Source organism: Triturus cristatus, chromosome 1_1 (genome assembly GCF_964204655.1).
Source record: "Triturus cristatus chromosome 1_1, aTriCri1.1, whole genome shotgun sequence".
NCBI classification, from domain to species: domain Eukaryota; kingdom Metazoa; phylum Chordata; class Amphibia; order Caudata; family Salamandridae; genus Triturus; species Triturus cristatus.
In genome coordinates this window covers 234,085,379-234,113,344 of record NC_140579.1, presented here as the reverse complement: position 1 = coordinate 234,113,344, position 27,966 = coordinate 234,085,379, and the positions used below count along the sequence as shown (strand labels likewise).

At 52.2% G+C, this 27,966-nt stretch overlaps 3 protein-coding genes across 3 annotated transcripts in view; 1 reads left to right on the top strand and 2 right to left on the bottom strand.

The window, feature by feature from the left end:
- Window positions 1-27,966, bottom strand: part of LOC146870049 (transmembrane and coiled-coil domains protein 2-like) — a 590,085-nt gene that overhangs the window by 490,744 nt on the left and 71,375 nt on the right. The gene's annotated exons all lie outside the window — the stretch shown is intronic.
- LOC146870051 (uncharacterized) lies at window positions 1,242-7,836 on the bottom strand. The gene is made up of 3 exons (XM_085625859.1): window positions 7,799-7,836; window positions 5,946-6,200; window positions 1,242-3,287 (listed from the first exon to the last, which is right to left on the bottom strand). Exons 2-3 carry the CDS (start codon window positions 6,190-6,192, stop codon window positions 2,317-2,319), a joined length of 1,218 nt encoding a protein of 405 aa, XP_085481985.1. The 5' UTR covers window positions 6,193-6,200; window positions 7,799-7,836; the 3' UTR covers window positions 1,242-2,316.
- The window catches only part of LOC146870050 (uncharacterized), a 73,801-nt gene continuing 52,601 nt past the window's right edge, over window positions 6,767-27,966 (top strand). The window contains exon 1 of the mRNA XM_085626067.1: window positions 6,767-7,581. Coding sequence (XP_085482193.1) covers window positions 7,437-7,581 — 145 coding nt within the window. The 5' untranslated portion in view covers window positions 6,767-7,436. The remainder of the gene's footprint in view (window positions 7,582-27,966) is intronic.

Below are 27,966 nucleotides of genomic sequence, written 5' to 3'. Positions count from 1 at the left end.
CATTTGTGAATGTGAACAGTCACTGTTCCATAGTACGCGCACAAGGAAACACTCAGTCCCCCACCCTTCTTACACTCTTCCAGGCCCACCGAGCCCAAAGATATCCGGAATCAATTATGTTGTCAAAGGCGTAGACTTTTATTCATCAATTATATAAATCTACACAACTACTGCAGGGCAAACGAGTAAACATTATTGGATATATAACAAATTGCAGCAACAGACATTGCAACCTACATATGACAAAGGCAGTAAAACATTGGGCATCACATTGTACATGTTACCAGCTTAGTCATACACATGTCCTTAAATTTGTTGGCCGACTCGGCCGATCAATTCGGCTGCGCACCTTGTGCCGGCAGGCCCCAACGCACTACAGCAAACATTGCATCAGTTGAAATACAGGGCACCGCATAGCGCATCGGCCCACCGAGGTACCTGAACACCGGCATCCTCCAACTGGTCCACACAGTCCATATGTTGCGGGATAAGGCAGTAGAGGCGGGACCACCAGCAGGTCAGTCCCATCCCCGTGCCTACCCACGGCAGTAGAGTCCGGGACCACCAGCAGGTCAGTCCCCTCTCCGCCTACCCACTGTACCGTTCTATCATGCCCCTTCTTGAGCTCCAACCAGTCCTGAACCTCCAATGCTGCGCATGCCCCCTTTTTGTGTTAACTGTCAGTGCTGCGCCTGCGCCCAGTGCTCTGCCGTGCTCCTCTGCCGGGTGGGAGGGTGGCTTCAGACGTTCTCGCGGCTTCCCCGGGGTCCCAGGAGACAAAGAGGAGGAGACCCCACGGGCGCTGCTTTATATAACTGATACTTTCAGTTTCGGTTTTTCCCAACATGCCCCCCTACGTCATCGGGAGGAACGACCATCCCCACTGGCACCCCCACGGGCTTCGGTTTACCTGGCAGGCCTAAACGCCCCCCTCCTCTAATCGAGGGGGGCGCCTGTTCATAGTACGCGCACAAGGAAACACTCAGTCCCCCACCCTTCTTACACTCTTCCAGGCCCACCGAGCCCAAAGATATCCGGAATCAATTATGTTTTCAAAGGCGTAGACTTTTATTCATCAATTATATAAATCTACACAACTACTGCAGGGCAAACGAGTAAACATTATTGAATATATAACAAATTGCAGCAACAGACATTGCAACCTACATATGACAAAGGCAGTAAAACATTGGGCATCACATTGTACATGTTACCAGCTTAGCCATACACATGTCCTTAAACTTGTTGGCCGACTCGGCCGATCAATTCGGCTGCGCACCTTGTGCCGGCAGGCCCCAACGCACTACAGCAAACATTGCATCAGTTGAAATACAGGGCACCGCATAGCGCATCGGCCCACCAAGGTACCTGAACACCGGCAACCTCCAACTGGTCCACACAGTCCATATGTTGCGGGATAAGGCAGTAGAGGCAGGACCACCGGCAGGTCAGTCCCATCCCCGTGCCTACCCTCGGCAGTAGAGTCCGGGACCACCAGCAGGTCAGTCCCCTCTCCGCCTACCCACTGTACCGTTCTATCATGCCCCTTCTTGGGCTCCAACCAGTCCTGAATCTCCAATGCTGCGCATGCCCCCTTTTTGTGTTAACTGTCAGTGCTGCGCCACAGGGCGAGAAGGTTACTGGCGCAATCGCCGTCCCCCTTCCAACGAGCGCTGACTGTGGTCAAAAATAGCCCCCAGTACTGTATGGATAAATATCGCCATTCCCTTGGTGGACAAATGCACCCCGTCCTTGTGGAACAACTCTCTCATTCTGGGATGCAGCAATCAATGCCTAATAGTGCCCATTGAGGACTTTACGAAAAATGTTGCTATGGAGTGATTCAGCTTCTTTACAGACTCATTCATGGCTCTTACAGAAACCCCTTCGCCCCAGGTAACTCGCGGAATCACCTCAGACCATAATATTGTTGCCCTCGGCATGCATTGTCGAAACTTAGCCATGACTGAAAACAAAGCCTCGCGCACCCCGCGCCTTCCTAGGGATGCCATCTCATTTCCACCGGCGTGGATGATTATTATGTCAGGTCGCGGAAAAACCCCAGATCTTAACGCCTGTTCAAAATGACCAAACATATCCTGCAACTCCAGACCCCCCACCCCTAACCAATGGTGTATAAACCCTGCCGCTTTTTGCGATTCCTCCAGACTGGACCCGCGAAATTGCTGCTCCGCTCTGCGAATCACGGAATGCCCACACCAACATGTGTGCACCGGGCTACAGGCATCAACTGCAAGAAAGAGAGAATTGCTGTTACCCACCGACTCTTGTGCCCCCGGGCATCCTTTTTTTCAACTACACTAGGTCCGGCCTCACGTACCGCTGAAAACATGATGAATGCCATCGACCCACCCTTTTAATCGCGTCCGACGGTAGGCCCAGAGCTGCTGCTGTGGTGGCCGCCCCTATCCGAAATGAATGGGATGAAAACTGTGAGGCATCCTCCCCCAGGCAGGCTAACGCTCGCCTACACACCTTAGTAAATTGATAACGCGTCATAGGTGTCCCATCCTGATGGACCAGGAACCTCATTAATGCCACCATCGGGCGCCCCTTGAGATAATCCTGTGCCAGTGCCACCGGGCATACCACTGTATCGTGCGCTGCAAGCAGTTTTACCCAAATGCCCTTCCCTAACTGATCTGTTTTCGACCTGCGAATCCTGATATGAAGAGCCCGTGCCTCAAAATGGACATCCGTCACCCTTAGGCCCCCCTCGGCCATCGCTGACTGTGGTACTAACTCAGAAATACGCAAAGCCCCAAAGAAAGCCAGCACGTAGGCGATGCTGAATAACTTGGTCTCATACTCAGACCGACAAACCTGGTGTAGAACTCCCAACAGTCTTCCCAACCTCTCCATGTTGATGGGGCGCCTACCGTCTGGTGCTCCCGGTGCCATACGCTCCCAACCCCTGATGGCCTTCCTTACCCTAAAGTCTTTGGTGGGATCCTTAACTCCCCGCAGCCCCGCAAAGAAGGCAATGGCGGACAATTGCCGGCGCACTAATGACAATGACCTCCCATCTTCCTTCTGGTGCACCAGAAAAGCCAGCACCCCCTCTGGAGAGAATCTGTCTACATCCTCGTCTGAATTCAGCGATGCAGTGTACACCCCCCAAGCTTTTTCGTACATACGTTTAGTCTTGGGTGCCAGTGATGCTGCAATTAGGTCTGTTGCAATGGGGCACCAAGCCTCCACAACTCCTCTGGGAACTCCCCCATCACTTCGTCCGCCTGCGGCCAGCGTGCCCTGAACTCTGCCAACTTAGATCGAGACAAAGCATCAGCCACTGCATTATCAACTACTGGTACATGTTTGGCAGAAAAGTGCAAGTTATGCATTAGACACAAGTGGATGAGATACTTCAGTAAACGCAGCACCCATGGACATTTGGCGCTTTGATTATTTATGGCCAACACTGCAGACATACTATCAGACCAAAATAAAATTCTCGAGTTAGCAATTGACGCCCCCCATATCTGAAGGGCGACAATAATGGGGAACAGCTCTAAAAAGGTAACGTTGCGTGTGAGCCCAGACGCAACCCAGTCCCCAGGCCACTGCTGCATGCACCACCGAGAGCCCAACACCGCCCCAAAACCAACGCCACCGGCCGCATCAGTGTAAAGTGCTAACTCCTTGTTACTCAGGGAAGGTCGCTGCCATAATAGAGTTCCATTGAAATTTGCCAAAAAGGCCTGCCATGTTCTCAAGTCCCCTCTGACCTCCGCTGACAATTTGGTGTGGTGGTGTTTTGCCCGCAGGCCTGACATTGCTCGCGCTATGCTTTTAGCAAAAACTCTCCCCATCGGAATAATCCTTAACGCAAAATTAAGCTGTCCCACCAAAACTTGCAGTTGATGAAGAGTCACTTTTTTGGCTGTCAAACATGCAGTTATCGCAGCCCTGAAAGCCCTCACCTTCGCCTGCGGCAGCCTGCACTGCCCGGCCACGGTATCTATCTCAATCCCAAGAAAGCATAGACAGGTGGCGGGGCCCTCGGTCTTGTCTTCAGCTAAGGGGACCCCCAACGCCTCGGCCAACTGTTGGAAACCTTTTAGGGCCCTCCCGCATGCCTGGTCCCCCGGGGGACCCATGAACAAAAAATCATCAAGGTAATGCACAACATCATCCGATGACACCAAGTCCCTCACCGCCCACTCCAAGAATGTGCTGAACGACTCAAATACTGAGCAGGCTATGGAACACCCCATGGGCATGCATAGATCTACAAAGTATTGCCCCTCGAAAGTGAAACCGAGCAAATGAGTGTCATCAGTGTGAACAGGCAAGAGGCGGAAGGCTGACTGTATGTCAGACTTCGCCATTAAGGCTCCTTTGCCTAATCTCTGTAGTTTGGCCACAGTAGCATCGAAGGTAGTGTATCGGACTGCGCAGAGAACGGGATCCAACCCATCATTGACCCCATGCCCGCGGGGTAAGAAAGGTTGTGAATCAGTCAGAACTTGCCTGGCTCTTTCTTAGGCACCACCCCCAGTGGTGAACATACCCAAGACGCCCCAGGTGGGGAATCGAAAGGACCACCCACTCTCCCGGCATGCACTTCCTTCATGATTTTGTCTCGAACCCACCTCTGGTGCTGCCGAACAGACAACTGATTTCTCGGAGGGACTGATGTTGGAGGGGTGTGTGAAGGGATGCGGAAGCCATCCCTGAAACCATAGTACAGCATATGAGCGTCGCGGCTGTTCTTATAACGGCTGAGGAGGTGTGCAAGGACATGCAGGCGGATTGGGGTGGGGAGCTTCCTCCCATCAATTGGGGGGCAGTCGACCTTTTGGGGGTTGCTTGCTCCCCGCGCTTGCCAAGCTTTTTGAAACATTTGAACTCTGGATGTCCTTGCGCCCCGCAGAAGGCACAAATGTGCTTAAACCTGCATGCCGCCCCTTTGCTACACTCTTTCCTGTTATAGTGCCAGCAGGCCAGTTTTTTGTCCCCAAAGTTTTTATCGAATCGAAAGGACTGAACCGTTCTCCCTGGTGACTTCGACATCTGGAACTCTGCGTGCCAGAGATTGATCTCCCTCTGGTCCCAAGCTATCTCCGGCCTAACCGCCTTCATCTGCCGAAACTTAGTGTCATACTGCATCCAGGCTGAACCCGTAAACTCGGAGGCTGCCCCATGTATGAGCGACATGTACCCAAATAATTGTGGGGCCAATGAGGGAGTTTTCTCTGTAAGAATGGCCGCATAAATGGCAAACCCCGTCACCCAGTTACGCAGGGACCACTCTACCCATACCGTCTTTGGTTTAGAATCCACCAACTTGCCTGATTGTGGCCTACTTGGAACCACCCCCGCATTTATCAAATCAAAGATATTCACAAACTCGCCTTTGTGGATTTTTACCCGGATCTCAGCTGGGACATGCCATGAAATCGCTGAAGAATGGGTCAACATTAGGGATGATGAACCGAATATCAGAGGGGACACCCCGGGGGGCGATTGACCCGTACCCACCCCCACTGACGGTAGCGCGGAGGGAGGCTGTGCTACACCTGTGCCCCCTGAGACGGGTACCTCCTTGGGCTGTGCCCACACCTGCGCAGCCACTGTCCCGAGAACTCCCGGGAGTGGTACCTGCCCCGGTGGACTAGACCCTGTTGCCCCTCCTGGCAATACTGGGACCTGGGACTCCCCCCGCAACCCCGAGCATGTGCCTGGCAACTGCGGGGGCGGCACCAGCGCCCCTCCGGCTATCACAGGAGGCTGAAGAACGGCGCTCCCGGACCCTTGCACTACTACTGGTGCCCCGCCACCTGCGACAGCGCCTTCGCTGCCGCTGTTGTTGAAATTGCCAAAACACTGTGCCCCCCCCGCACCCACATTCATGTTCATCGCCAGTCCCTGCGCCGCCTGATCCACTCTGGGAGTGGCCACGCTCTGTGGAATTGACTCACCCCCAGCGGCTGTTGCTGCAGGCTGCGAGCCGGTATCGACCTGTCGCCCCTCTCTATAACGAGCCGGGACCTTCCTTTGCCGCTTCGGTAACTCTTTTTGTGGCCGAACTTCCGGTTCGCCTGCTATCTTTCGCAACGCCGCCTCCATGCCATGCCGCTTCGCTGCTTCCCAGAGTTCACTCAGGGCCCGGAAGTCCTCCTTTGATGCCGTTTTTTTGGCATTCACGCGAGCGCGCTTCGGCGCCATGCTTGGACCTACTAAAAGAAAGAAAGCAACATATCATACCTCAAAATAACCACACATGCCCCAAACCGCATCCTGCGTGCTACTAAACCTGGATAAATACCCATAGCATCTTCATTTCCCATCTTTTTTATTTATTCCATTTATTTATATCATTTTTTCTCTTTTATATATATATATATATTTTTTTTTTAATCGGAACCCTCTGCACCCGAAAAGTAGACCGAATTGAACCTAGCATTGATCATCTAAGTTATTTTTTTTTTTTGGGGTATTGACACCCTCCCGCTCCCCTAGTGGCGTGCCAAACTCCTCATTAAGGCTCCCGCCAACGTAATTCCCCAAGCCAACTGGTGCACGCTAAACCCCCTCACTCCGGCCAAAAGCGGCCCCCACCTGACGACCGGCCCTGCTGCGCTGCATATCCAGAGCAAAGTCGACCGGAAGGTATTGGAGTCTGCTGCTGCTCTTGCAGAGGGAACGTACACAAGAGCTCGGCAATGCATTTTCAATATTGTTGTTTTTGTTTTTTATTCATTTCTTTATTTATTACTCTTGTTTTTTTTTTTTTTGCATATTTTTAGCTCAAACTGGACCCGCAGGTAATGGAGCGCTTTAAATAGCGCCGTATTTAAATTAAACATTCAGGCACGGGGAGATTAAGTGATTTGCCAGAATCACAGGATGTGGACAAGACCTCGAGGCTCGAACCCTGGTTTCCAGCACCAGAGGCGGCAGTGCTGCCGAGGAACCACATCTTTAATGATGCTTCCTGAATTCGTTTTCCCAGGCAGAATCCGCTTCCCATATGTTGCCTGAAGAGATAGCGGAGGGGTCCGAGTGCTGGGTGTCCTTTCCCTATGAATAATTTATGGCGCCTTTAATACCGATCACCATACAGAGTTAAACCGGCAAGCGACTGCTGTAGCGCTATGCCAATGTCACCCCCCCCCCACACGAACACGCATAAAGAAGTCTCTCACTGTCATTCTAACGTGGATAGCACTAAAATAAACGGATGCTCCACTTCTCCAATCATGCTCCCTCGGCCTATGCACACCCTACCCTTAGCGCCCTTCCACGGCGCTAAACTTTGGAGTCCCTGCCTGGTTTGCCGATTACGCGCTACCCGCGAACTACCAAAATGGCCGACTCCCAATCTTGCGCATGCGCGGGAGCTGGCCGGATTCAAGGGTGAATAGTGAGTTTCCGGGGGCAGTACGGACCCGCATTACCCGCCTTACGCGATGATCCTAGGCCCCGCCGATAAATGCCGCCATCGGGTAACCGGCAGCATCACAACGATCTCGATGCCCGCCGCGGCCCCTCGCGACCCGGATCAACAGAGCAACCTTTATAATGCTGATGAACCCTCTTCCAGACGCACGGAAGGTATTGGAGCGCTTTTACAAAGCACGATATAACGTTCCTAAGCTATGAACCAATTATTCATTTATATTTAAAACGTGATGATCAAAGCCCCCGAAGTACGAGTAACGTTACTTAGCTACTAACCAAGTATTTATTTATATTTAAAACGTGATGATCGCACCCCCCAAGTGATTAAAACCCTATCAAGAAAAGCTACGCCAGGCCTCCCTAGACCCACCGTGCCACACGCCTCGCTGCTTCAGACGTTCTCGCGGTTTCCCAGGAGACAAAGAGGAGGAGACCCAAGGGGCGCTGCCTTATATAACCGATACTTTCAGTTTCGGTTTTTCCCAACATGCCCCCTACGTCATCGGGAGGAACGAACAATCCCCACTGGCACCCCCATGGGCTTCGGTTTACCTGGCACGACTAAACGCGCCCCTCCTCTAATCGAGGGGGGCGCCTGTTCAATTCTAACATGCTTTACGTGGCCAGGCACTTACAGACTCAAAATACCTATACTTCCTGTATTGGAAAGGGGCATGCCTATACTTTTCAGGAGAGCTGAAATACTTCCACAGGCACAACACTACTTCACAGTTGGCAGCATGAAATAATGAGCACCTGGTCTCCTACGCAATCATTGCTTTTTGTCAACTTTTGGCACACAGACCCTCGACAGTCGCCAGCTTTTTCCATACCAACCTTGATTGCTGCCCTGCATCTGTCCAGAGCCAATGTAAATTCAGTTATTATTTTTGTCCTATCATTTCCGCTGAGATTTCATATGATTATCTATCGATTTATTAACATGACCTGGGTCTTATACCGGTGTGTAGTTGCGCTCAAATTTAAACATGTAGTTGCAGAGGAAAGTAGATGTGCTGATTTCATATGGTTCGTACTTGTTTCTGTATTTTGTGTGTATTATCATTTAGGACAAAATCACAGAAGTGGTTTGGGGTCCCTGGGTTACAGTTATGATTCAGTGGGGTCCGCAGAAGTCAGAACAGCTCTGGGTGACACAAATCTGGGTGATGACGACAACAACCATTCGAGTATTTTGGGGTATTATAAATTGCAGATCTCTGAGGTTGTTGGAAGGCGGACCCCGAGGAGTCGGTGAGACCACCAAGGGGGGGGCCCTCTCACTGCACGAAGTAGCCGAGCGCTGCCGAGAAGTCTCCTGAGATATCCTTCTCCTATCCCGTACTAGCACAGTAACACCACCACACCGGACTCAAGGAGGTTGTCTCAATACAAGCAATTCTTTATCATCAATAAAAGGTTACGAGTTCAATATTTACACGAAGGGATCGAGGGATCCACCAAAAGTCTCAATGTCTCTTTGGAAGGGTAGGGGTAGCGGGACAGTCTTTGGCAGGAATGTGGTACGAGGGTACCTGGGGCCCAGTTCTTATCCTCACGCTGGAGGACCTCCGATCTCGGAGGGGTCGAGCCGCGACGGCGTCAGCAGGGCTCTGGCGTACAGTTCGTGGAGAGCCGCGATTCAATCAGCAGGGCTCTCAAGATGGTTTCTGCTCAGCTCGAGCCGCGACGTCGTCAGCAGGGCTCCGAGGAAGGTTCCAGCGAGGTTGGGCCGCGACAGCGTCTGCAGGGCTCCGATGTTCCAGGTGGTTCAGAAAAGGGTTCACAGGAGGGAGCCGCGACGCAGTCAGCAGGGCTCGTGATGGTTCCGGCAAGAGTTCGTCTCCGTAGGGTCAGCCGCGATTCGATCAGCAGGGCTCTCGACTCCGGGATACAACTGCCGAGCTGTGGTGGGGTCGCCCCAGATATAGGTCTGGAGCCCTTTGATGTCCGGACCTATGCGCCCGAGGGGGCGGAGTGGCCGGGTGGAGGTGGCCAGACGCCCAGCAGGAGAGGCGCCAGGCCCATTGGAGTTTGCAGGGTGATCACACCTCGAGAGGGGAGGACAGTTGGGGGTCCCATCGATACTGTCCTCCGCCGGGGCGATGAATGGTTCCTGCGGCACCCCCTGGCCAGTTCGTGGTGCCTCGATGTCGGGGCTTCGCTGGGGTCGAGGCTGGGTTGAGCGGGGTCGCGCCGGCTGGGGCACGGTGTGACGTGGATGCCAACAAGATGGCGGAGCCACGAGGAGTATGCGACCACGTGCAGCTCCGGGTGAAGGGCCTTGGTGCAGTCCAGACGGGTGGCCCGTGACGGCCGGGGCGGGGAACGGCCACAATCCAGGGGGTTAAGGACCACGCCACGAGGCCAGGTCCAACAGGCGTCCCCCCCAGCCGAAGGCATGGAGAGTCACCCATCTCCTTGGGGATTCTCCTCGTCAAGGCGGAAGAAGCGGGTCAGGCCGTCAGCGTTGGCGTGGTCATTGCCGGGCCGGTGTTCGACGTCAAAGTCCATCCCTTGTAGCGAGATGGACCATCGCAGCAGCTTGGGGTTCTCGCCCCGCATTCGCATTAACCATTGCAAGGGCCGGTGGTCGGTCTGGACCCGGAAGTGGGCGCCAAAGAGGTAGGGCCGGAGCTTCTTGAGGGCCCACACCACAGCGAAGGCCTCGCGCTCAATAGTGCTCCAGCGTTGCTCCCGGGGCAGTAGTCGCCGGCTGATGAAGGCCACTGGTCTGTCGAGCCCCCTTTCGTCAGTTTGGGAGAGGACGGCCCCGACCCCATACTCGGAGGCGTCCGTCTGTACCACGAACTCCTTCTGGTAGTCCGGGGCTTGCAGCACCGGAGCAGTACACATGGCCGTTTTGAGGGTGTCGAAGGCTGTTTGGCAGCGGGGTGTCCAGTGTACCTTCTTGGGCTGTTTTTTGGACGTTAACTCTGTGAGGGGGCCAACAATGCTCCCATAGTCCCGGATAAACCGCCGGTAGTATCCGGTGAGGCCCAGGAAGGCCCGGACAGCGGTCTGGGTAGTGGGGGGTTCCCAGGTCTGGATGGCATCTATCTTCGCTTGGAGGGGGGCCACCTGCCCGCTCCCCACTTGATGGCCCAGGTAGGTCACGGATCCGTGGCCGATTTGGCATTTGCTGGCCTTGATTGTGAGCCCGGCCCGCTGGAGGGCGGCCAGGACGGCCTCCAGGTGGAGGAGGTGCTCGGCCCAGTGGTTGCTGTACACGGCAATGTCATCTAAGTAGGCCGCGCTGAAGGCCTCAAGCCCGGCCAAAACCTTGTTCACCAGTCTTTGGAAGGTGGCCGGGGCGTTCTTCATTCCGAAGGGCATCACCCGAAAGTGGTAATGCCCATCCGGAGTCGAAAAGGCGGATCTTTCTTGGGCGCCGGGGGTGAGCTGGATTTGCCAGTACCCGGCGGTGAGGTCCAGCGTGCTCAAGTAGCGAGCGGCCCCTAGGCGGTCGATCAGTTCGTCGGCCCGGGGTATCGGGTGTGCGTCCGTCTTGGTTACTACATTCAGGGCTCGGTAGTCCACGCAGAATCGCAACTCCGGGGGGTGACCGGGAGCTGCGGCCTTGGGCACCAGGACGACAGGGCTGGCCCACGGGCTGTCGGAAGGCTCGATGACCCCCAGGGCCAGCATCTTCGCTACTTCGGCCTGGATGCAGGCCCGCACTCGGTCAGGCACCCGGTAGGCTCTGTGTCGTATGGGGGGGTTCTCCCCGGTGTCGACGTCGTGGACGCACCAGTGGGTCACCCCCGGGGTGAGAGAGAAGAGGGCTGCGTAGTCCCGCAGTAATCGCTGGCAGTCGTTGCGCTGCTCCGGGGTCAGGGACGAGGCGAGTTGGACCCCTTCGATCGATCCATCGTGACTGTCGGAGTGCAAGAGGTCGGGCAAGGGCTCGGAGTCGTCCTCGCCCCCCTCGTCGGTCGCCAGCAGCAGGCTCAGTTCGGTCCGGGCGAAGTGGGGTTTTAGCCTGTTCGCATGTAGGACCCGGAGGGGGTTCCGGGGGGACTCCAGATCGACCAGGTAGGTGACGGGACTTTTCTTCTCCACCACCTTGAAAGGCCCGGTCCACTTGTCCTGGAGGGCGCCGGGTTCGACCGGGGCCATGACCCATACTTTCTGACCGGGCTCGAATTCTACCGTAGAAGTGTTGCGATCGTACCACCGCTTCATGTCCTCCTGGCTGGCCTCGAGGTTGGCTTCGGCTATGGCTCGGAACTTGCGGGTCTGGTTTCGGAGGGTCAGGAGGTATCGGTAGACGTCAGGAGGGGCGCCTCGGGGCTTCATCTCCCAGCCCTCCTTGACCAGGCTGAGTGGTCCGCGGACCGGGTGCCCATACAATAGTTCAAACGGGCTGAACCCCAGGGACTTCTGCGGGACCTCCCGATAGGCAAACAGGAGGCAGGGCAGCAGGACATCCCATTTCCGCCTGAGGGGTTCTTCCAGGCCCTGGATCATCCCTTTCAATGTTCGGTTGAACCGCTCAACCAGTCCGTTCCCCTGAGGGTGATATGGGGTCGTGAACTTGTATGTGACCCCGCATTGTTGCCACAGGGACCGCATGTACCTGGAGATAAAGTTCGTGCCACGGTCGCTCACCACTTCGCTGGGGAATCCCACTCGGGAGAAGATCCCCATCAAGGCCCGGCCTACCACAGGGGCCGTTATAGTTCTGAGCGGGACCGCCTCCGGGTACCTGGTGGCGTGGTCCACGAGGACCAGGATGAAGCGGTGGCCCAGGGCGGTTTGGGGGTCCAGGGGTCCCACAATGTCGATTCCGACTCGTTCAAACGGGGTGCTGACGGCGGGAAAGGGCTGGAGGGGGGCCTTGACCCGACCCCCCGTCTTTCCGCTGGCTTGGCAGGTCTGGCAGGACCGGCAGTGGTTGTCCACATCTCTCCGCATCCGGGGCCAGTAGAAGTGGGTCACCAGACGACTGTACGTTTTGTCTTGCCCCAAGTGTCCGGCGAGGGGCACATCATGGGCCAGGTTGAGAAGGAACTCCCGGAAGCGGAGGGGGACCACCAACACGCGGCCGGCCCCGAGTTCTGCCACTTTCTGTTCACTGTACAACAGGCCCTCGGCCCAGTAGATCCAGTGGGTGCCGGTCTGGTCACCGTTGGCTTGCGCGGTCGCCTGCTGTCGGACCCCTTCGAGAGAGGGACAGGACTGTTGCTCTTGCTGGAACTGCTCTCGGGTGGGGCCCCCTTCATGTTGCCATTGCGTCAGTTCTGGTAGGGCGCTCGGAGAAGCCATCTCTTCGGGGGAGGATTCGCTGGGCCCGGGGTCGGTGTCCGCCTCCTCCTCGCTGCTGGCGGGAGGGGGTGTGAGCCCCTCGGGTCGGGCAGTCCCGGAGGTCGAGGAGGAGCGGGGGGCCTGGGCGGTCATGGACCGGGTGATGGCGCAGGCCCAATCAGCCAGTCCCAACATTCGGAGGTGCTCTCGTCGTTCTACTTGAGCCCAGGGGGAACTCTCCAAGTCGTTCCCCAGGAGGCAGTCGACCGGGGCGTCGTCGCGCACCGTCACCTTCAGCAGGCCCGTCACCCCTCCCCACTCGAAGGGGACCAGGGCCATCTGGCATAGGCTTTCACTGTTGTCGGCCGTCCGCACAGGGCACAGCACATTCGGTAGAATCTGTTCAGAGGTCACCAGGTGGCAGCGGACAGCGGTGGTACTGGCGCCGGTGTCGCGAAGGGCTTCGGCCCGTTGTCCGTTGACCGTGACCTGCTGCCGGTACTTCTGGGTGTTGGTTGGGATGGGGGTGCAGGGTACCATCTCTCGGCTACCCAGGCAGACCAGGGACATGGCTGCCGGCTCCCACTCAGTGTTTTCTCGGTCGAGGGCCTCTTCTTCCTCCTCTCCCCCCAAGGCGGCGGCTGCCAGCTGCCGGGGCGGGGGCCCGCCGGCCCCGTTTCTTCGGTTCAGGGGGCAGGCCGGGTCGCTGGCAAAGTGTCCGGTTTGTTGGCAGCCATAGCAGGTCACTGGTGGCCGTGGTCCGGGTCGGGCCGGGCCCACCCTTCGCGCTAGGCTCGGGGAGAGATGTGGCTGCGGTGGTCCTCGAGGGGGGCTCCTGGGGGCCCCAGCGGGAGGGTCTCGGTTCCTGTTCGGCCCTCCCCCCCCACCGCGCTGGCGTGGGGGTCCGTTGGGGTTCCTCTGGTACTCCCCCATTGAGCTCCGGGGGACCCGGGAGTTGACCCATCGATCGGCCTCGACGGCAAGTTTTCGCGGGTCGGTCATTTTGCTGTCGAGGAGGTGCTGTCTCAGTTCCACGAAGCAATTGTTGGAAAGATGTTCCCAGACGATGAGGTCGACCAGTTGTCCGTAGGTGGTTACTTTGCTGCCTTTGATCCACCCTTCTAGGGCCCGACTGAAAAAGTCCACATATTCCACCCATGTGGTACCCGGGATTTTCTTGCAGTCTCGGAACCGCTGGCGGTACATCTCCGCTGTTAGCCCGTAGCGGGTGAGCAGGGCCTCCTTCATGTGATCGTAGGAGGTCATCACCTCCTCCGGTAGCTGGAGCAGCGTGTCCCGCCCTTCACTCAGGAATCGCCCCCACAGGCCTGCGCCCCAGTCTTTTCGGGGCACCCGATGGGAGGTCATGGCCACCTCGTAGGCCTTGAACCATTGTTGGATATCGTCATTCTTGTAATACTCCTTGACGACCTCCTTCGGGATATGCACCTTGGCCTCGGGGGGCGGTAGAGTGTCTCTAGTACTGGGGGTGTTGGTCCCTCCGTTCTTGGCCTTGATCTCGAGCTCCTTGAGACTGCGCTCGTGCTCAAGAGTTAGTTTTTTTTCCTCCAACTCCCGGTGTCGTCTCTTCTCTTCTATTTCTTCTTGAAGGCGTAGCTGCTCGAGGGCCAGTTTCTTTTCTGCCAGCTGGAGTTCGCCGTCCAGCCGCAGTCGGGCGAGCTCTAGTTCGTGGCTCCGGACCTTTTCCCGCTCTCGTATTTCTTCCTCGGAGAGGCCGGTTTCTAGGCTCTTTCTTCCTCCGGTTGCCGGGGTCAGTGCGGTTGCTGTGGTCTCCGTCAGGGGCAAGGGCCCTTCTTCCTGGGAGGGGCCTGCCCCAGCCTCCAACCATGCCCTCAGAGCTTTCTGCATCTCTTCCTTGGTACCGAGGCTGGTGGTTGCAATGCCTTTGTCTCTGCAGAACTGTTTTAATTCTTTGTGCGTATATTCTTCCAGCCGTTCGGGCTGGAACTCCATTGTCGCGTTGTTTTCCTGGCTGCTCATGATGCTATTCGTTTGGATGGGTAGCTAGTGGGTACTGGCTGGTACGTACTGCGTTCGGCTCGGATCCCGTCGCTGGCCACCAAATGTTGGAAGGCGGACCCCGAGGAGTCGGTGAGACCACCAAGGGGGGGGCCCTCTCACTGCACGAAGTAGCCGAGCGCTGCCGAGAAGTCTCCTGAGAGATCCTTCTCCTATCCCGTACTAGCACAGTAACACCACCACACCGGACTCAAGGAGGTTGTCTCAAGACAAGCAATTCTTTATCATCAATAAAAGGTTACGAGTTCAATATTTACACGAAGGGATCGAGGGATCCACCAAAAGTTTCAATGTCTCTTTGGAAGGGTAGGGGTAGCGGGACAGTCTTTGGCAGGAATGTGGTACGAGGGTACCTGGGGCCCAGTTCTTATCCTCACGCTGGAGGACCTCCGATCTCGGAGGGGACGAGCAGCGACGGCGTCAGCAGGGCTCTGGCGTACAGTTCGTGGAGAGCCGCGATTCAATCAGCAGGGCTCTCAAGATGGTTTCTGCTCAGCTCGAGCCGCGACGTCGTCAGCAGGGCTCCGAGGAAGGTTCCAGCGAGGTTGGGCCGCGACAGCGTCTGCAGGGCTCCGATGTTCCAGGTGGTTCAGAAAAGGGTTCACAGGAGGGAGCCGCGACGCAGTCAGCAGGGCTCGTGATGGTTCCGGCAAGAGTTCGTCTCCGTAGGGTCAGCCGCGATTCGATCAGCAGGGCTCTCGACTCCGGGATACAACTGCCGAGCTGTGGTGGGGTCGCCCCAGATATAGGTCTGGAGCCCTTTGATGTCCGGACCTATGCGCCCGAGGGGGCGGAGTGGCCGGGTGGAGGTGGCCAGACGCCCAGCAGGAGAGGCGCCAGGCCCATGGGAGTTTGCAGGGTGATCACACCTCGAGAGGGGAGGACAGTTGGGGGTCCCATCGATACTGTCCTCCGCCGGGGCGATGAATGGTTCCTGCGGCACCCCCTGGCCAGTTCGTGGTGCCTCGATGTCGGGGCTTCGCTGGGGTCGAGGCTGGGTTGAGCGGGGTCGCGCCGGCTGGGGCACGGTGTGACGTGGATGCCAACAAGATGGCGGAGCCACGAGGAGTATGCGACCACGTGCAGCTCCGGGTGAAGGGCCTTGGTGCAGTCCAGACGGGTGGCCCGTGACGGCCGGGGCGGGGAACGGCCACAATCCAGGGGGTTAAGGACCACGCCACGAGGCCAGGTCCAACAGAGGTACTAATGCACTTTTAAGAAAGGAGCTTTCAATAAGTTTGTGTATTACTAGAAGCTAGCCAAAAAATGTATCTGGGTTTTAAAGCACATAAATAAGTAAGCCTGTGTTTTATCACAAAATAAGCAATGTGTTCATTTTGGGAACTAGTCAGAGAAAACTGAGTGAATCTAATTGTTATAAATAGCTCTGAGGTTATACATGACAAGTCAATGGGCTACATGCATCAAAATGTAAATTGCGTATTCCTATTTGAGAATTCTTCAGAATCGCAAATAGGTAATTGCAATTTACAATGCATGAAACTCAGAGTTTCAGATTGCGATTCCTAGGGGGTCGCACTCTATCTTATTAATATTAATGAGGTAGATTACAATTTGTGACTCCCTAGGAATCGCAAAAATCAGGGGGATTTTTGCCTGGTGAGGTCAGTAGACCGCCATGTCCGTGACTGCTTTTAAATAAAGCAATTTTATTTTTGTAAAGCAGCCCGTTTTCCTTAAAAGAAATGAGACTCTTTACAAAAAGTAAAATGAAAAGGTTTCTTTTTCATTTTTTAAGACCAGGCAGTGGTCCGTGGAACCACTGCCTGCTCTTAAAAATGCTTTTACACCCATTCACAAAGGGGAAGGGGTCCCTTGGAGACCCCTTCCAATTTACAAATGGGTTACCACCTACTTGAAGTAGGTAGTAATATGCGAATGTTTTGCGACCACATTCACGGTCACAAAGCATTCATGCATACCGTTAAGATTCAGTATTTGGAAGGGACGTCCTAAACACGCCCCTTCCAAATACCGAATCGCAAACCCATTTTGCGTTTCGGTAACAGGTTACTGAATTGCAAATTGGGGTTTGCTGCATCTTGAAAGCATTTTTTTCATTCGCTTACGGGCCGTTTCTGTGAATCGGCCCGTTTGCGAAGGCAAAAATGCTTGATGCATATGCCCCAAAGTGTGTTGGGTTGGTGTAGGAGGCTGGCTTGCCAACATGAGCACTGGCAGGAATCGGGGAGGCCTCATCATCGGATGTGATTGGTGTCAAGGCGGCTGCGTTATGCTCACCTTCAGACTTGCAACGGAGGCAGCGACACCGTTTGGGGTGTAATTGAAACTTCCTGAGTCTTGCTCATGCCTACAGACTGCATCTACCACAATGCTGTGCATGTTGACGCCCACTGGGGCGGGACTTCCAATTTTAAATAAAGGGAGTTTTCCTACGCAGCTGCTGCCTCCGTGTCTCAGTACTCACCAGTGATCAAGGGCTTACCGCCCGAAACGCGTTTGGTGCTATGAGGGAAGTGAACTAAGCAGCCAAGTTGCCGCCGCCGGTGCTGTCAGTGCGGTAACTCCTCTTTGTGTGGCATCTCCATGGGGGCAACCTTTGCGTTTTGATGTTGAGCGGCCGGCCCGGCCGCGGAGATGCCCCGCCGCTTTTGTGAGCGGATCCTGGTGCTTGCCAACATGAGCACTGGCAGGAATCGGGGAGGCCTCATCATCGGATGTGATTGGTGTCAAGGCGGCTGCGTTATGCTCACCTTCAGACTTGCAACGGAGGCAGCGACACCGTTTGGGGTGTAATTGAAACTTCCTGAGTCTTGCTCATGCCTACAGACTGCATCTACCACAATGCTGTGCATGTTGACGCCCACTGGGGCGGGACTTCCAATTTTAAATAAAGGGAGTTTTCCTACGCAGCTGCTGCCTCCGTGTCTCAGTACTCACCAGTGATCAAGGGCTTACCGCCCGAAACGCGTTTGGTGCTATGAGGGAAGTGAACTAAGCAGCCAAGTTGCCGCTGCCGGTGCTGTCAGTGCGGTAACTCCTCTTTGTGTGGCATCTCCATGGGGGCAACCTTTGCGTTTTGATGTTTAGCGGCCGGCCCGGCCGCGGAGATGCCCCGCCGCTTTTGTGAGCGGATCCTGGTGCTTGCCAACATGAGCACTGGCAGGAATCGAGGAGGCCTCATCATCGGATGTGATTGGTGTCAAGGCGGCTGCGTTATGCTCACCTTCAGACTTGCAACGGAGGCAGCGACACCGTTTGGGGTGTAATTGAAACTTCCTGAGTCTTGCTCATGCCTACAGACTGCATCTACCACAATGCTGTGCATGTTGACGCCCACTGGGGCGGGACTTCCAATTTTAAATAAAGGGAGTTTTCCTACGCAGCTGCTGCCTCCGTGTCTCAGTACTCACCAGTGATCAAGGGCTTACCGCCCGAAACGCGTTTGGTGCTATGAGGGAAGTGAACTAAGCAGCCAAGTTGCCGCCGCCGGTGCTGTCAGTGCGGTAACTCCTCTTTGTGTGGCATCTCCATGGGGGCAACCTTTGCGTTTTGATGTTTAGCGGCCGGCCCGGCCGCGGAGATGCCCCGCCGCTTTTGTGAGCGGATCCTGGTGCTTGCCAACATGAGCACTGGCAGGAATCGGGGAGGCCTCATCATCGGATGTGATTGGTGTCAAGGCGGCTGCGTTATGCTCACCTTCAGACTTGCAACGGAGGCAGCGACACCGTTTGGGGTGTAATTGAAACTTCCTGAGTCTTGCTCATGCCTACAGACTGCATCTACCACAATGCTGTGCATGTTGACGCCCGCTGGGGCGGGACTTCCAATTTTAAATAAAGGGAGTTTTCCTACGCAGCTGCTGCCTCCGTGTCTCAGTACTCACCAGTGATCAAGGGCTTACCGCCCGAAACGCGTTTGGTGCTATGAGGGAAGTGAACTAAGCAGCCAAGTTGCCGCCGCCGGTGCTGTCAGTGCAGTAACTCCTCTTTGTGTGGCATCTCCATGGGGGCAACCTTTGCGTTTTGATGTTTAGCGGCCGGCCCGGCCGCGGAGATGCCCCGCCGCTTTTGTGAGCGGATCCTGGTGCTTGCCAACATGAGCACTGGCAGGAATCGGGGAGGCCTCATCATCGGATGTGATTGGTGTCAAGGCGGCTGCGTTATGCTCACCTTCAGACTTGCAACGGAGGCAGCGACACCGTTTGGGGTGTAATTGAAACTTCCTGAGTCTTGCTCATGCCTACAGACTGCATCTACCACAATGCTGTGCATGTTGACGCCCGCTGGGGCGGGACTTCCAATTTTAAATAAAGGGAGTTTTCCTACGCAGCTGCTGCCTCCGTGTCTCAGTACTCACCAGTGATCAAGGGCTTACCGCCCGAAACGCGTTTGGTGCTATGAGGGAAGTGAACTAAGCAGCCAAGTTGCCGCCGCCGGTGCTGTCAGTGCAGTAACTCCTCTTTGTGTGGCATCTCCATGGGGGCAACCTTTGCGTTTTGATATATATATATATATATATATATATATATATATATATATATATATAACGGAGTATTTCGTCAAAGCGCTCCTGTGCACCAAAGATCCAAAGGAAACCAGGAACAGACGAAGGCTGACCCAGGATGCGGGTGAGAGAATTAATTTATTTTCATTTAAACAGCAATGCCTGCATGACGCGTTTCAGCCTACGAAAGGCCTTGATCACATGACGCCGAGGCTAGGCAGGGGCAATTTAAAGTGCAAGTGCAAGGTATAACATACATGATTGGCTAACGCATAATTGGCGTGATAGACATGAAAGAAATACATTGAAAATATTATGCAAGGCTATTCGTAGTTCACTTTTAGTAAAATACATAAAAGTTACGATTTTTGCTCAACAATTAGTACAACAATCCTTAAAAACAAAGCACTGATATAAGGTGCGATCTAAATGTAAAACCCAACGGACAGTGGCAGTTTAAAACACGCTTTAAATGTTTTGTGTATAAAAAACTGAACACCTGCATGTGCAACAACGCAATCTGCTGTGCAAATAACGCAATGTGTGCAAATGAGACCCAAGTGGGTAAATCCTGGTTATGTACGTAATCAATGAGCATATGTAATACAAATAACCATCCTAAATGTACAATAACATGTCTATATCAAAGCGCCAATCAAAATAGTGCAAAGTATACAAAGTGCAAGAATGTTGTGCTATATTAAAAACAATCTTAATATATTATAAGGTGCTGTTTCAAAATATATTGTTCTTTCTGTATACTAAAAAGGTATGGAGGCTATACATCAATCGAGTAATTTTTGGCATCTTTAAAACTGAAGGAAAAAGTTGATGAAAATGGTATAATTACAGACAGGTGAAGTCTTCACTAGCATTAAGACCCACAGGGGTCTTAGAGTCCAGTTCGAGAATATAGCGGGTTTCTAACGCACGTAGAAGGGCCTCACGATTGCCTCCTCGTCTCAACGGGGGCACAGAGTCGATGACAAAAAACCTAAGGAGTTCACTTTTGTTGTCATGACACTCCTTAAAGTGGCGTGCAACAGGATATGCGGGATCACTACCATTAATGGCCCGTATGTGCTGGAGTATCCGTTTGTGAACCTGCAATTTGGTACTACCAACGTACTGCAGGCCACACGGACACTCCAACACATACACCGCAAATTCAGTTCTGCAGGAAAGGAATTTGTTGATGGGGCGAGGGATGTCACAGAACGGAATACAATATTCCATTTTGTTAGCCCCATGCCTGCATGCTTTACAGCTAGAACAGCGTTTGAAGCCCTTACTAGTTTGCAGCCATGTTTTAGTCGCTACATTTTCAGGACTGGATTTAACTAGCGCATCCTTCATCGAACGAGCTTTTCTGAATGTAATGACTGGACTAGCTGACATCAGATCCCCAATGACAGGGCCATTACAGACAAGGCTCCAATTTTTCTTAAATACTTTGCGTAGAGCCTGGTGTTGACGATTATAGGTCACAATTAATCTAATCGGTTGATTAGTATGTGAGCTTGTTTCGATGGGTATGGACTTCTTTAGGGCCTCACTTCGTGGGATGCGATTGGCTTTTTGAATTGCATTATCAACCATCGCAACAGTATAGCCCCTTTGCAAAAAAAAACATGCTTTGCTAGCTTGTTGAGCTTTAACACATTCTAGGTCTGTGCTACAGATACGCCTTATACGCAACATCTCCCCATAGGGTGTGCTGCGTATAAGATGTGCCGGATGATGACTTGAGGCATGTAACACTGTGTTACCCACAGTGGGCTTCCTAAATAGTCGCGTTACTAACTGGTCATTGCTGGCCACGATCTCTACATCTAGGAAGCACACCGACTCCTGGCTTATGTTGGCCGTAAAACAGAGGTTGAGAGTGTTGATGTTGAGTGCACTAATGAAATCAAGGGCTGCCTGTTTGGTACCCCGCCATATCAGAAAGATGTCATCGATATAGCGGAGCCAAACCGTTACATGTTTGGAAAATGTGTCATGGTGTTGGCCAAAGAGGACCTGCTCCTCCCAGCAGCCCATATGCAAACAGGCATAGCTGGGAGAAAAACAGGCCCCCATGGCTACACCCCTGACCTGTTGGAAATATTGGTTACCAAACAAAAAGAAGTTGTTGTTCAAGCAAAATGAAATCATATCAAGTAACATCTTATTATGATTGGCTAGCATGATGGGTCTATTCCCAAGATAATGTCCAATTTTTTTCAAGCCATCAGAATGATGTATGCTTGTATACAACGCTGTTACATCAAGTGTAATCAATCAACCATATATAGCACCTCCTTTATAGAGTACCTTGAAACACCAGCAAAACTCTGAATTTGCTCACCTAAAAATGTCTGTTTTTCTAGCAAAGTTTATATATATATATATGTGTGTGTTTACCTTCTGTTTGGGTTTTTATTAGGTAAACAAACCACTCAAATCCCCTCTTGTATGTTGTGTGCCTGCCTTTCCTCTGTGTGTGCGTGTATATACATATATACATGATTCACTGAAAAAAACAAATGTCACACTCATTGGATGATGTATTAGTGATGTCATCAGTATCATTTAAGATGTTAACAATGAAGTCATCAATATGAGTTATGTAATATGTGAGGTCATAAAGAGAGCATGCCAGGTGCATAAGTTATAGTCAGCTTGCTGAACCATAACGGCAAATTTCTGTGTTTTTGGGGGTTTAAAATGTCACGTATGACTGCCATTTTCATCTAACTAGGACAACCCTTTAACCTTTGTTTTTTCTGTGAATGTCTAGGGTTTTTTTTAATGTAAGTTAAGGCCTTACCTAACAAAGTAAGATATTATTACCATATCCAACTATTACATCACTTTAACCTTTGGTTTTATCAGTGAATCACTGGGGTTATTTTTCAACGTTGATTAAAATGTTATCCTGATAGTTAGGTATAACCTCAATGTTATCTTCAGTTTTCATTTGACTTTTCAGCAGGTGCGCTTTCATTTTTTGACTTAATGCCCATTATTTTATTTTATTTTTTTTTTTTTACCCTCCACAGGTCCACAGGATTTTAGAACCAATGGGATGGTCCCACAGAGTTCTATATGGGTTTAACTTCCTGTTCCAGATCCCGTGGGAGTACTGCATGAACGACAAAACAATTTAAAACAAGCATTGACATAGCCAATAGGTCTTAGCCTTTGGAACCTTATAAGTGTTTAGTTATGCAGTACAATATCCTTGGTGCAACAACATCAACTGTTGCATGGCTAAACACTTATAAGGTCCCAAAGGCGATACCTATTGGCTATGCCAATGCTTGTTTCTTCTTGTATCCTTTTTGTCCTGACTCGGGCTCTTGCATGCGGGATGCAGACGCTGAACTGAATAACCCCTTCACCTTTTGTTATTTAATGAACCCTCAACAGCGCTGTGTGTGCCATCGATAAGTGGCGAGAAAGGTTTCTTAAATTAGATCATGGGTGAAAACACAGAGACCAAAGGGGAAGGACCCATTTTGTTGAAACATGTAGGGACAATAAAGCTGTCTCTGAGTCTAATTCAGCCCGTGGATGAGATACATCTGCGAACGTGAAGGGAGGGGGGAGTGCATGGGCAGGAAACAAATGCTGTGTGTGTTAGCTGTGAAGTGAAAACCCTGCCAAGTGAGAGGGTGAGAGCCAATGGTGGAGAGGGACACGTGGAGGGAATGAGGGGAAAGCGTTAGTAGGCTGATGGCAGAGAAGAGGTGAGCGAAAACACAAAGGGAAAGGTAGCGAAATAGAAGACAAAAGGCCTTGCGGAGAAAGCAAGGAAGAAGTACAGAAAATGGTGAAGACAGTCACGAAAATAACGAAAAGGCAGATATAGGCACTACAAAGATACTGGTACAGGGGGCAGCGGGAGGCGGCAAAGCATTAAAAGATAATAAGCAAAACAACAGGAGGTAGGGGTACAATCACCTTTGAGTAAAGAAAATGAGAGAATAAGCAAACCATCTAGCTGCGAGAGAGCACGAGAAACCGGTGGGTGGAAGATCCCCTTTAAAGATTATGGAAAATAAGAAAGTAAATATTGCAGGCTGCATGCTTAACACATTCATTCAGAAGAAGAGCTTTCCCAGGAGCAGAGTATACCTGATCCTGTGATGTGATTCCACTAAGCTGATCTTTACGGTATGGGGTTCCCCATTCAAGCCTAGAGACTTTCTATTAGTCTAATAATATTAGTTTACTAGCGAAAGGAAGGTGGCTGTATTCCACTGTCATTATATTATGATTTCTCCTTTCATTCTCTATGGTATTGTAACTATGCTGATGGTTTTGATTTTAATCATTTGTCTGCTTATGTTAGCCAAAGTACTGCATCTTAGGACACGAGGTTTATAAAATAAACTCTTTAAACTTTACCGTGTCTCTGTTTACTCTTGCTGTGGACTGATATGAGAATAATAACGAATAGGTATTTCTGATTCCCACCATTCCTGAGAATACACTAAGTTGCTTGTTCTGGGTTGTCTATACATTGGGACCGCCGAGATAAATACGGATAACGAATGGGACACTGATGCTGGTCGGATAGGGGTTCTGGGTTCTGAGGTGAGTTTTTGGTATACCACAATTCACTGAGGTCCTGGTTTCCTGCGCATAGTTCTGTGCATGAGCAGAATCCCTGCAACACAACAGCAGGACAGGGCAAATCAACAGAGAGGATGGGTCGAGAAGCAGCCAAGGGAGGGTGTGGGAAAACAGCAGAGCTAGGCGGCGCGGAGGGATGGGACAGCAGGGAAACTACAGTAACAGGAAAGACAGGAACAGCAGTGGAGAGGAGGTCTCGGAATTTATTTACATAGGATAGGAAAACAGCAGACTGTGGGGCGGTGAAAGAAGAGATAAGGTGAGCGAAGATGTGGCGTAACGACAGAACAGCTGGTTTTGAAACTGGGCATACAGATTTGAGTCTCGGCGTCGGCTCATCAGCCTGTGATTCTGGGCAAATCACTTAATCTCCCCCTTCCTGCCAAAAATGAATGTGTCCTTTTGTAATTAAACCGGTGCTTAGGTAAAACGCTCCAATACCTTCAAGTTGAGATCGCGCCACATAAAAACTGCAACAGAAAAAAACGGGGGTGGAGTAGAGGGAAAGGCAGAGGAACAGAAGTGGGGGAGCAAAAGGAGAGACAACAGGGAAAGACAAACAGAAGGGGGGCAGAAACAGCAAGTGGGAGAGCAACGGAAAGGAGAGAGAAAAGCGAAAGCATTGGCCGTGCGGCAGTAAAAGTAACGCCGCACGGCCGTAAAAGCGAAAGTCATCGCGATCGCTCTGAAAGCGAAAGCCATCGCAATGACGCACTAAAGCACGAGTTTTCAAAGTGCTGCTGAAGGCTAGCGGTTCGCGCGTGCACGCTCGCGTGAACGCAAGCGCTAGGCCAGCCAGCAGCATTTTGAAAACTCACCTCCAAAATGTCTCTCCGAGCCAGCGCATGCCTAAAAACGTTTGCACATTTTCTTTTCCTTTTAGTTACTGATTTAAAAAAGCGCGTGCGAGCGTGGGGCGCACACGTACAAAATTATGCGGGCAGTCGTAGGAAAGGCTTTGTGTTTTTTTTTTTTTTACTTTAGCAGACCTGTACAACAACGCAGATGCTGTTTAGCGTGGTTAAAAACACATTGGTAAACCCAACAGGTCACAAAGGCAAGACATTGGTTTTGCCAATGCTTGTTAGGTTTTGCCTCAATGTTGCTGCATAGTAACAAATTGAACAGGCTTTTTTAGATAAAGAAATCTGGCTAAGTAAAGGATCACAAACATCTCTTTTTCCTTTCTTCACACTGTTGACGAGCACCTTCCCTGAGCACCTTCTGATACTATTACAATTCTTCGGTAGCCTTCAGCGCCGATATGTTTGTTTTAAATGTCTATATTTGATATGCATAAAACATCCATGCTTTCTAAAATCTCAACTAAAAAAATTAAACAAAAAATTGTGGAAGTGTTCATGTCTGTATTAATCTCCATTTTTTCTTCCGATTTATTCGGATTGTGATCCATTAATTTTCTGTCACCTGTGCTAGTTCATGCAGTGCTAAGAGAAAGTGATACTACCACTTTCTTGTTTTTGTTGTGGTTGCTTCTCCCGATCTGACCACTGTTTGTATCGTAGTGACAAATTGAAGCAAAATCTACTGTTAATTCAGAAAGTTACATTGTACAACATGTTACTTACTAAACGAGCTGTTTCTGCACCCTGTAGGCACTTCTTTGTGTGTGCCTATCTGTGTGTGTTTGTATGCGTGCATGCATATCTATGGGTACATGAGTGCACGTCTGTATTTGTATGTTTGCTCCCATGAATGTCTGTGTGCAGGCAAGGAGGGTGTGTTTTGCCATAGGCCTGCCCATAAAATACTGGATCTGGCGTAATGGGGGTAATTCCTGGCAGTCTGCTGCCCTGGCACTGTGGTGGTAAAATATAGGTCCTCACACATCAGTGGTAATCCCTGCAACATGCTAGTTTGGCACACCGGTGCTAATTCCTGGTAAAATGCTGGCCCTGTTGCAATGGTGGTAACCTCTGATAACCTGCCTTGATACAATGGTGGTAAACCTGGACAACATGCTGGTCCTGGTACAATAAAGGTAATCAATAGCAAGATGATGCTCCTGCCACAACGGTGGTAATCCCAGACAAAATTCTGGCCCTGGCACAATGGTGGTAATTCCTGATAATCTCCTGGCACAGGCTAAATTGTAGTACTCTGTGGGAACATACTGGCACAATGATGGTAATTCCTGGTAAAATGCAGGCCTTGACACAATGGTGGTAACCTCTTGAAACGTGCTGGCCCTGGCATAAGGGTGATAATGTGATAAAATGTTGCTCTGGCACAATGATGGTACTTCTTGGCAACATACTGGCCTCAGCAAACGTCAGCGGGCTAGTGGTTCTCAAGCACAAGGGAGAATAAAAACACTATGCTAACGCGACCGCGCAGCATAGATAGAGATTGAGTCCAGAAACGTTCTAATACCGGAAACTGACACACTGGGCAACTGCTACAGCTCGCGCTTCGAGCCTGCACTCCTCTTGCCTTTTAAATAGTTTTACTGTGTTTATAATGTGTTTTAAAAAGTTTTTAAATCTGCCTACCTGCACTGGGCTGATCATGTGACCTGCGGTGCCCCTCTGTAAGAGCAGGCCAGCCTCAGCAAAGGTCAGCGTGCTAGTGCTTCTCACGCACAGGGGAGGATAAAAACGCTATGCTAACGTGACCGCGCAGCATAGATAGAGATTGGTTCCGGGAACAGTCTAATACTGGAAACTGACACTCTGGGCAACTGCTACAGCTTGGGCTTCGAGCCTGCGCTCCTTTTGCATTTTACATGGTTTTACTAAGTTTACAATGTGTTTTTAAATGTTTTTACATCTGCCTACCTGCAATCCGCATTGAAGTCGCAATTTGGGGCTAGTGCAATGGGCCGAACAAGTGACCTGCGGTGCCCGATAAAAACGCTATGCTAACACGACCACGCAGCATAGATAGAGATTGCATCCGGGAACAGTCTAATACCGGAAACAGACACACTGGGCAACTGCTACAGCTCGCGTTTCGAGCCTGCACTCCTCTTGCCTTTTAAATGGTGCATAGATAGAGATTCAATCAATCAATCAATCAAGACATTTGTAAAGCGCGCTACTCACCCGGAGGGTCTCAAGGCGCTAGGGGGAGGGGGGTCCGCTACTGCTCGAACAGCCAGGTCTTGAGTTGCTTCCTGAAGGAGAGGTGGTCTTGGGTCAGGCGGAGGTGGATGGGGAGGGAGTTCCAAGTCTTGGCTGCCAGGTAGGAGAAGGATCTTCCTCCCATGGTGGCTCTTCGGATGCGTGGAACGGTGGCGAGGGCGTGGCTGGTCGATCGTAGCTGGCGTATGGGAGTGTAGAAGGTCAGGCGGTTGTTGAGGTATCTGCGGCCCAGGTCGTGGAGGGCCTTGTGTGCGTGGGTGAGGAGTCGGAACGTGATTCTCTTGCTGACGGGGAGCCAGTGCAGGTCTCTCAGGTGACCGGAGATGTGGCTGTGTCGGGGGATGTCAAGGATGAGTCGTGCTGAGGCGTTCTGGATGCGTTGGGAGTCTTTTCTGTAGTTTGGCTGTGGTTCCGGTGTAGAGGGTGTTTCCGTAGTCCAGTCGGCTGGTGACGAGAGCCTGGGTGACCGTCTTTCTGGTTTCGGTGGGGATCCATCGGAAGATCTTTCGGAGCATGCGTAAGATGTTGAAACATGATGATGAGACGGCGTTGACTTGTCTGATCATCGAGAGGGAGGAGTCCAGGATGAAGCCCAGGTTGCGTGCATGGTCCGTAGGTTTGGGTGCGCTGCTCAGGGCGGGGGGCCACCAGGAGTCGTCCCAGGCGGAGGGTGATGATCCCAGGATGAGGACTTCCGTCTTGTCTGAGTTCAGTTTCAGGCGGCTGTTCATCATCCACTCGGCTACATCTTTCATCCCTTCGTGTAGGTTGGTTCTGGCGGTGGCTGGGTCGTTGGTGAGGGAGAGGATCAGCTGAGTGTCGTCGGCGTAGGAGATGATGTTAAGGTTGTGTTGGCGTGCGATGGCTGCGAGGGGGCTCATGTAGACGTTGAAGAGGGTGGGGCTGAGTGATGATCCTTGCGGGACGCCGCAGATGACTTCGGTGGCCTCTGATCTGAACGGGGGGAGGCGGACTCTCTGGGTTCTTCCGGCGAGGAACGAGATGATCCAATCTAGAGCCCTCTCTTGGATTCCGA

Coding starts and splice junctions, on each gene's coding strand:
- LOC146870051 (XM_085625859.1), bottom strand. CDS start 6,192: ATGGCGCCGAAGCGCGCTCGCGTGAATGCCAAAAAAACGGCATCAAAG. Junction 3,288..5,945: donor TGCAGCAACAGCCGCTGGGG/GTGAGTCAATTC, acceptor TCTCGATCTAAG/TTGGCAGAGTTCAGGGCACG.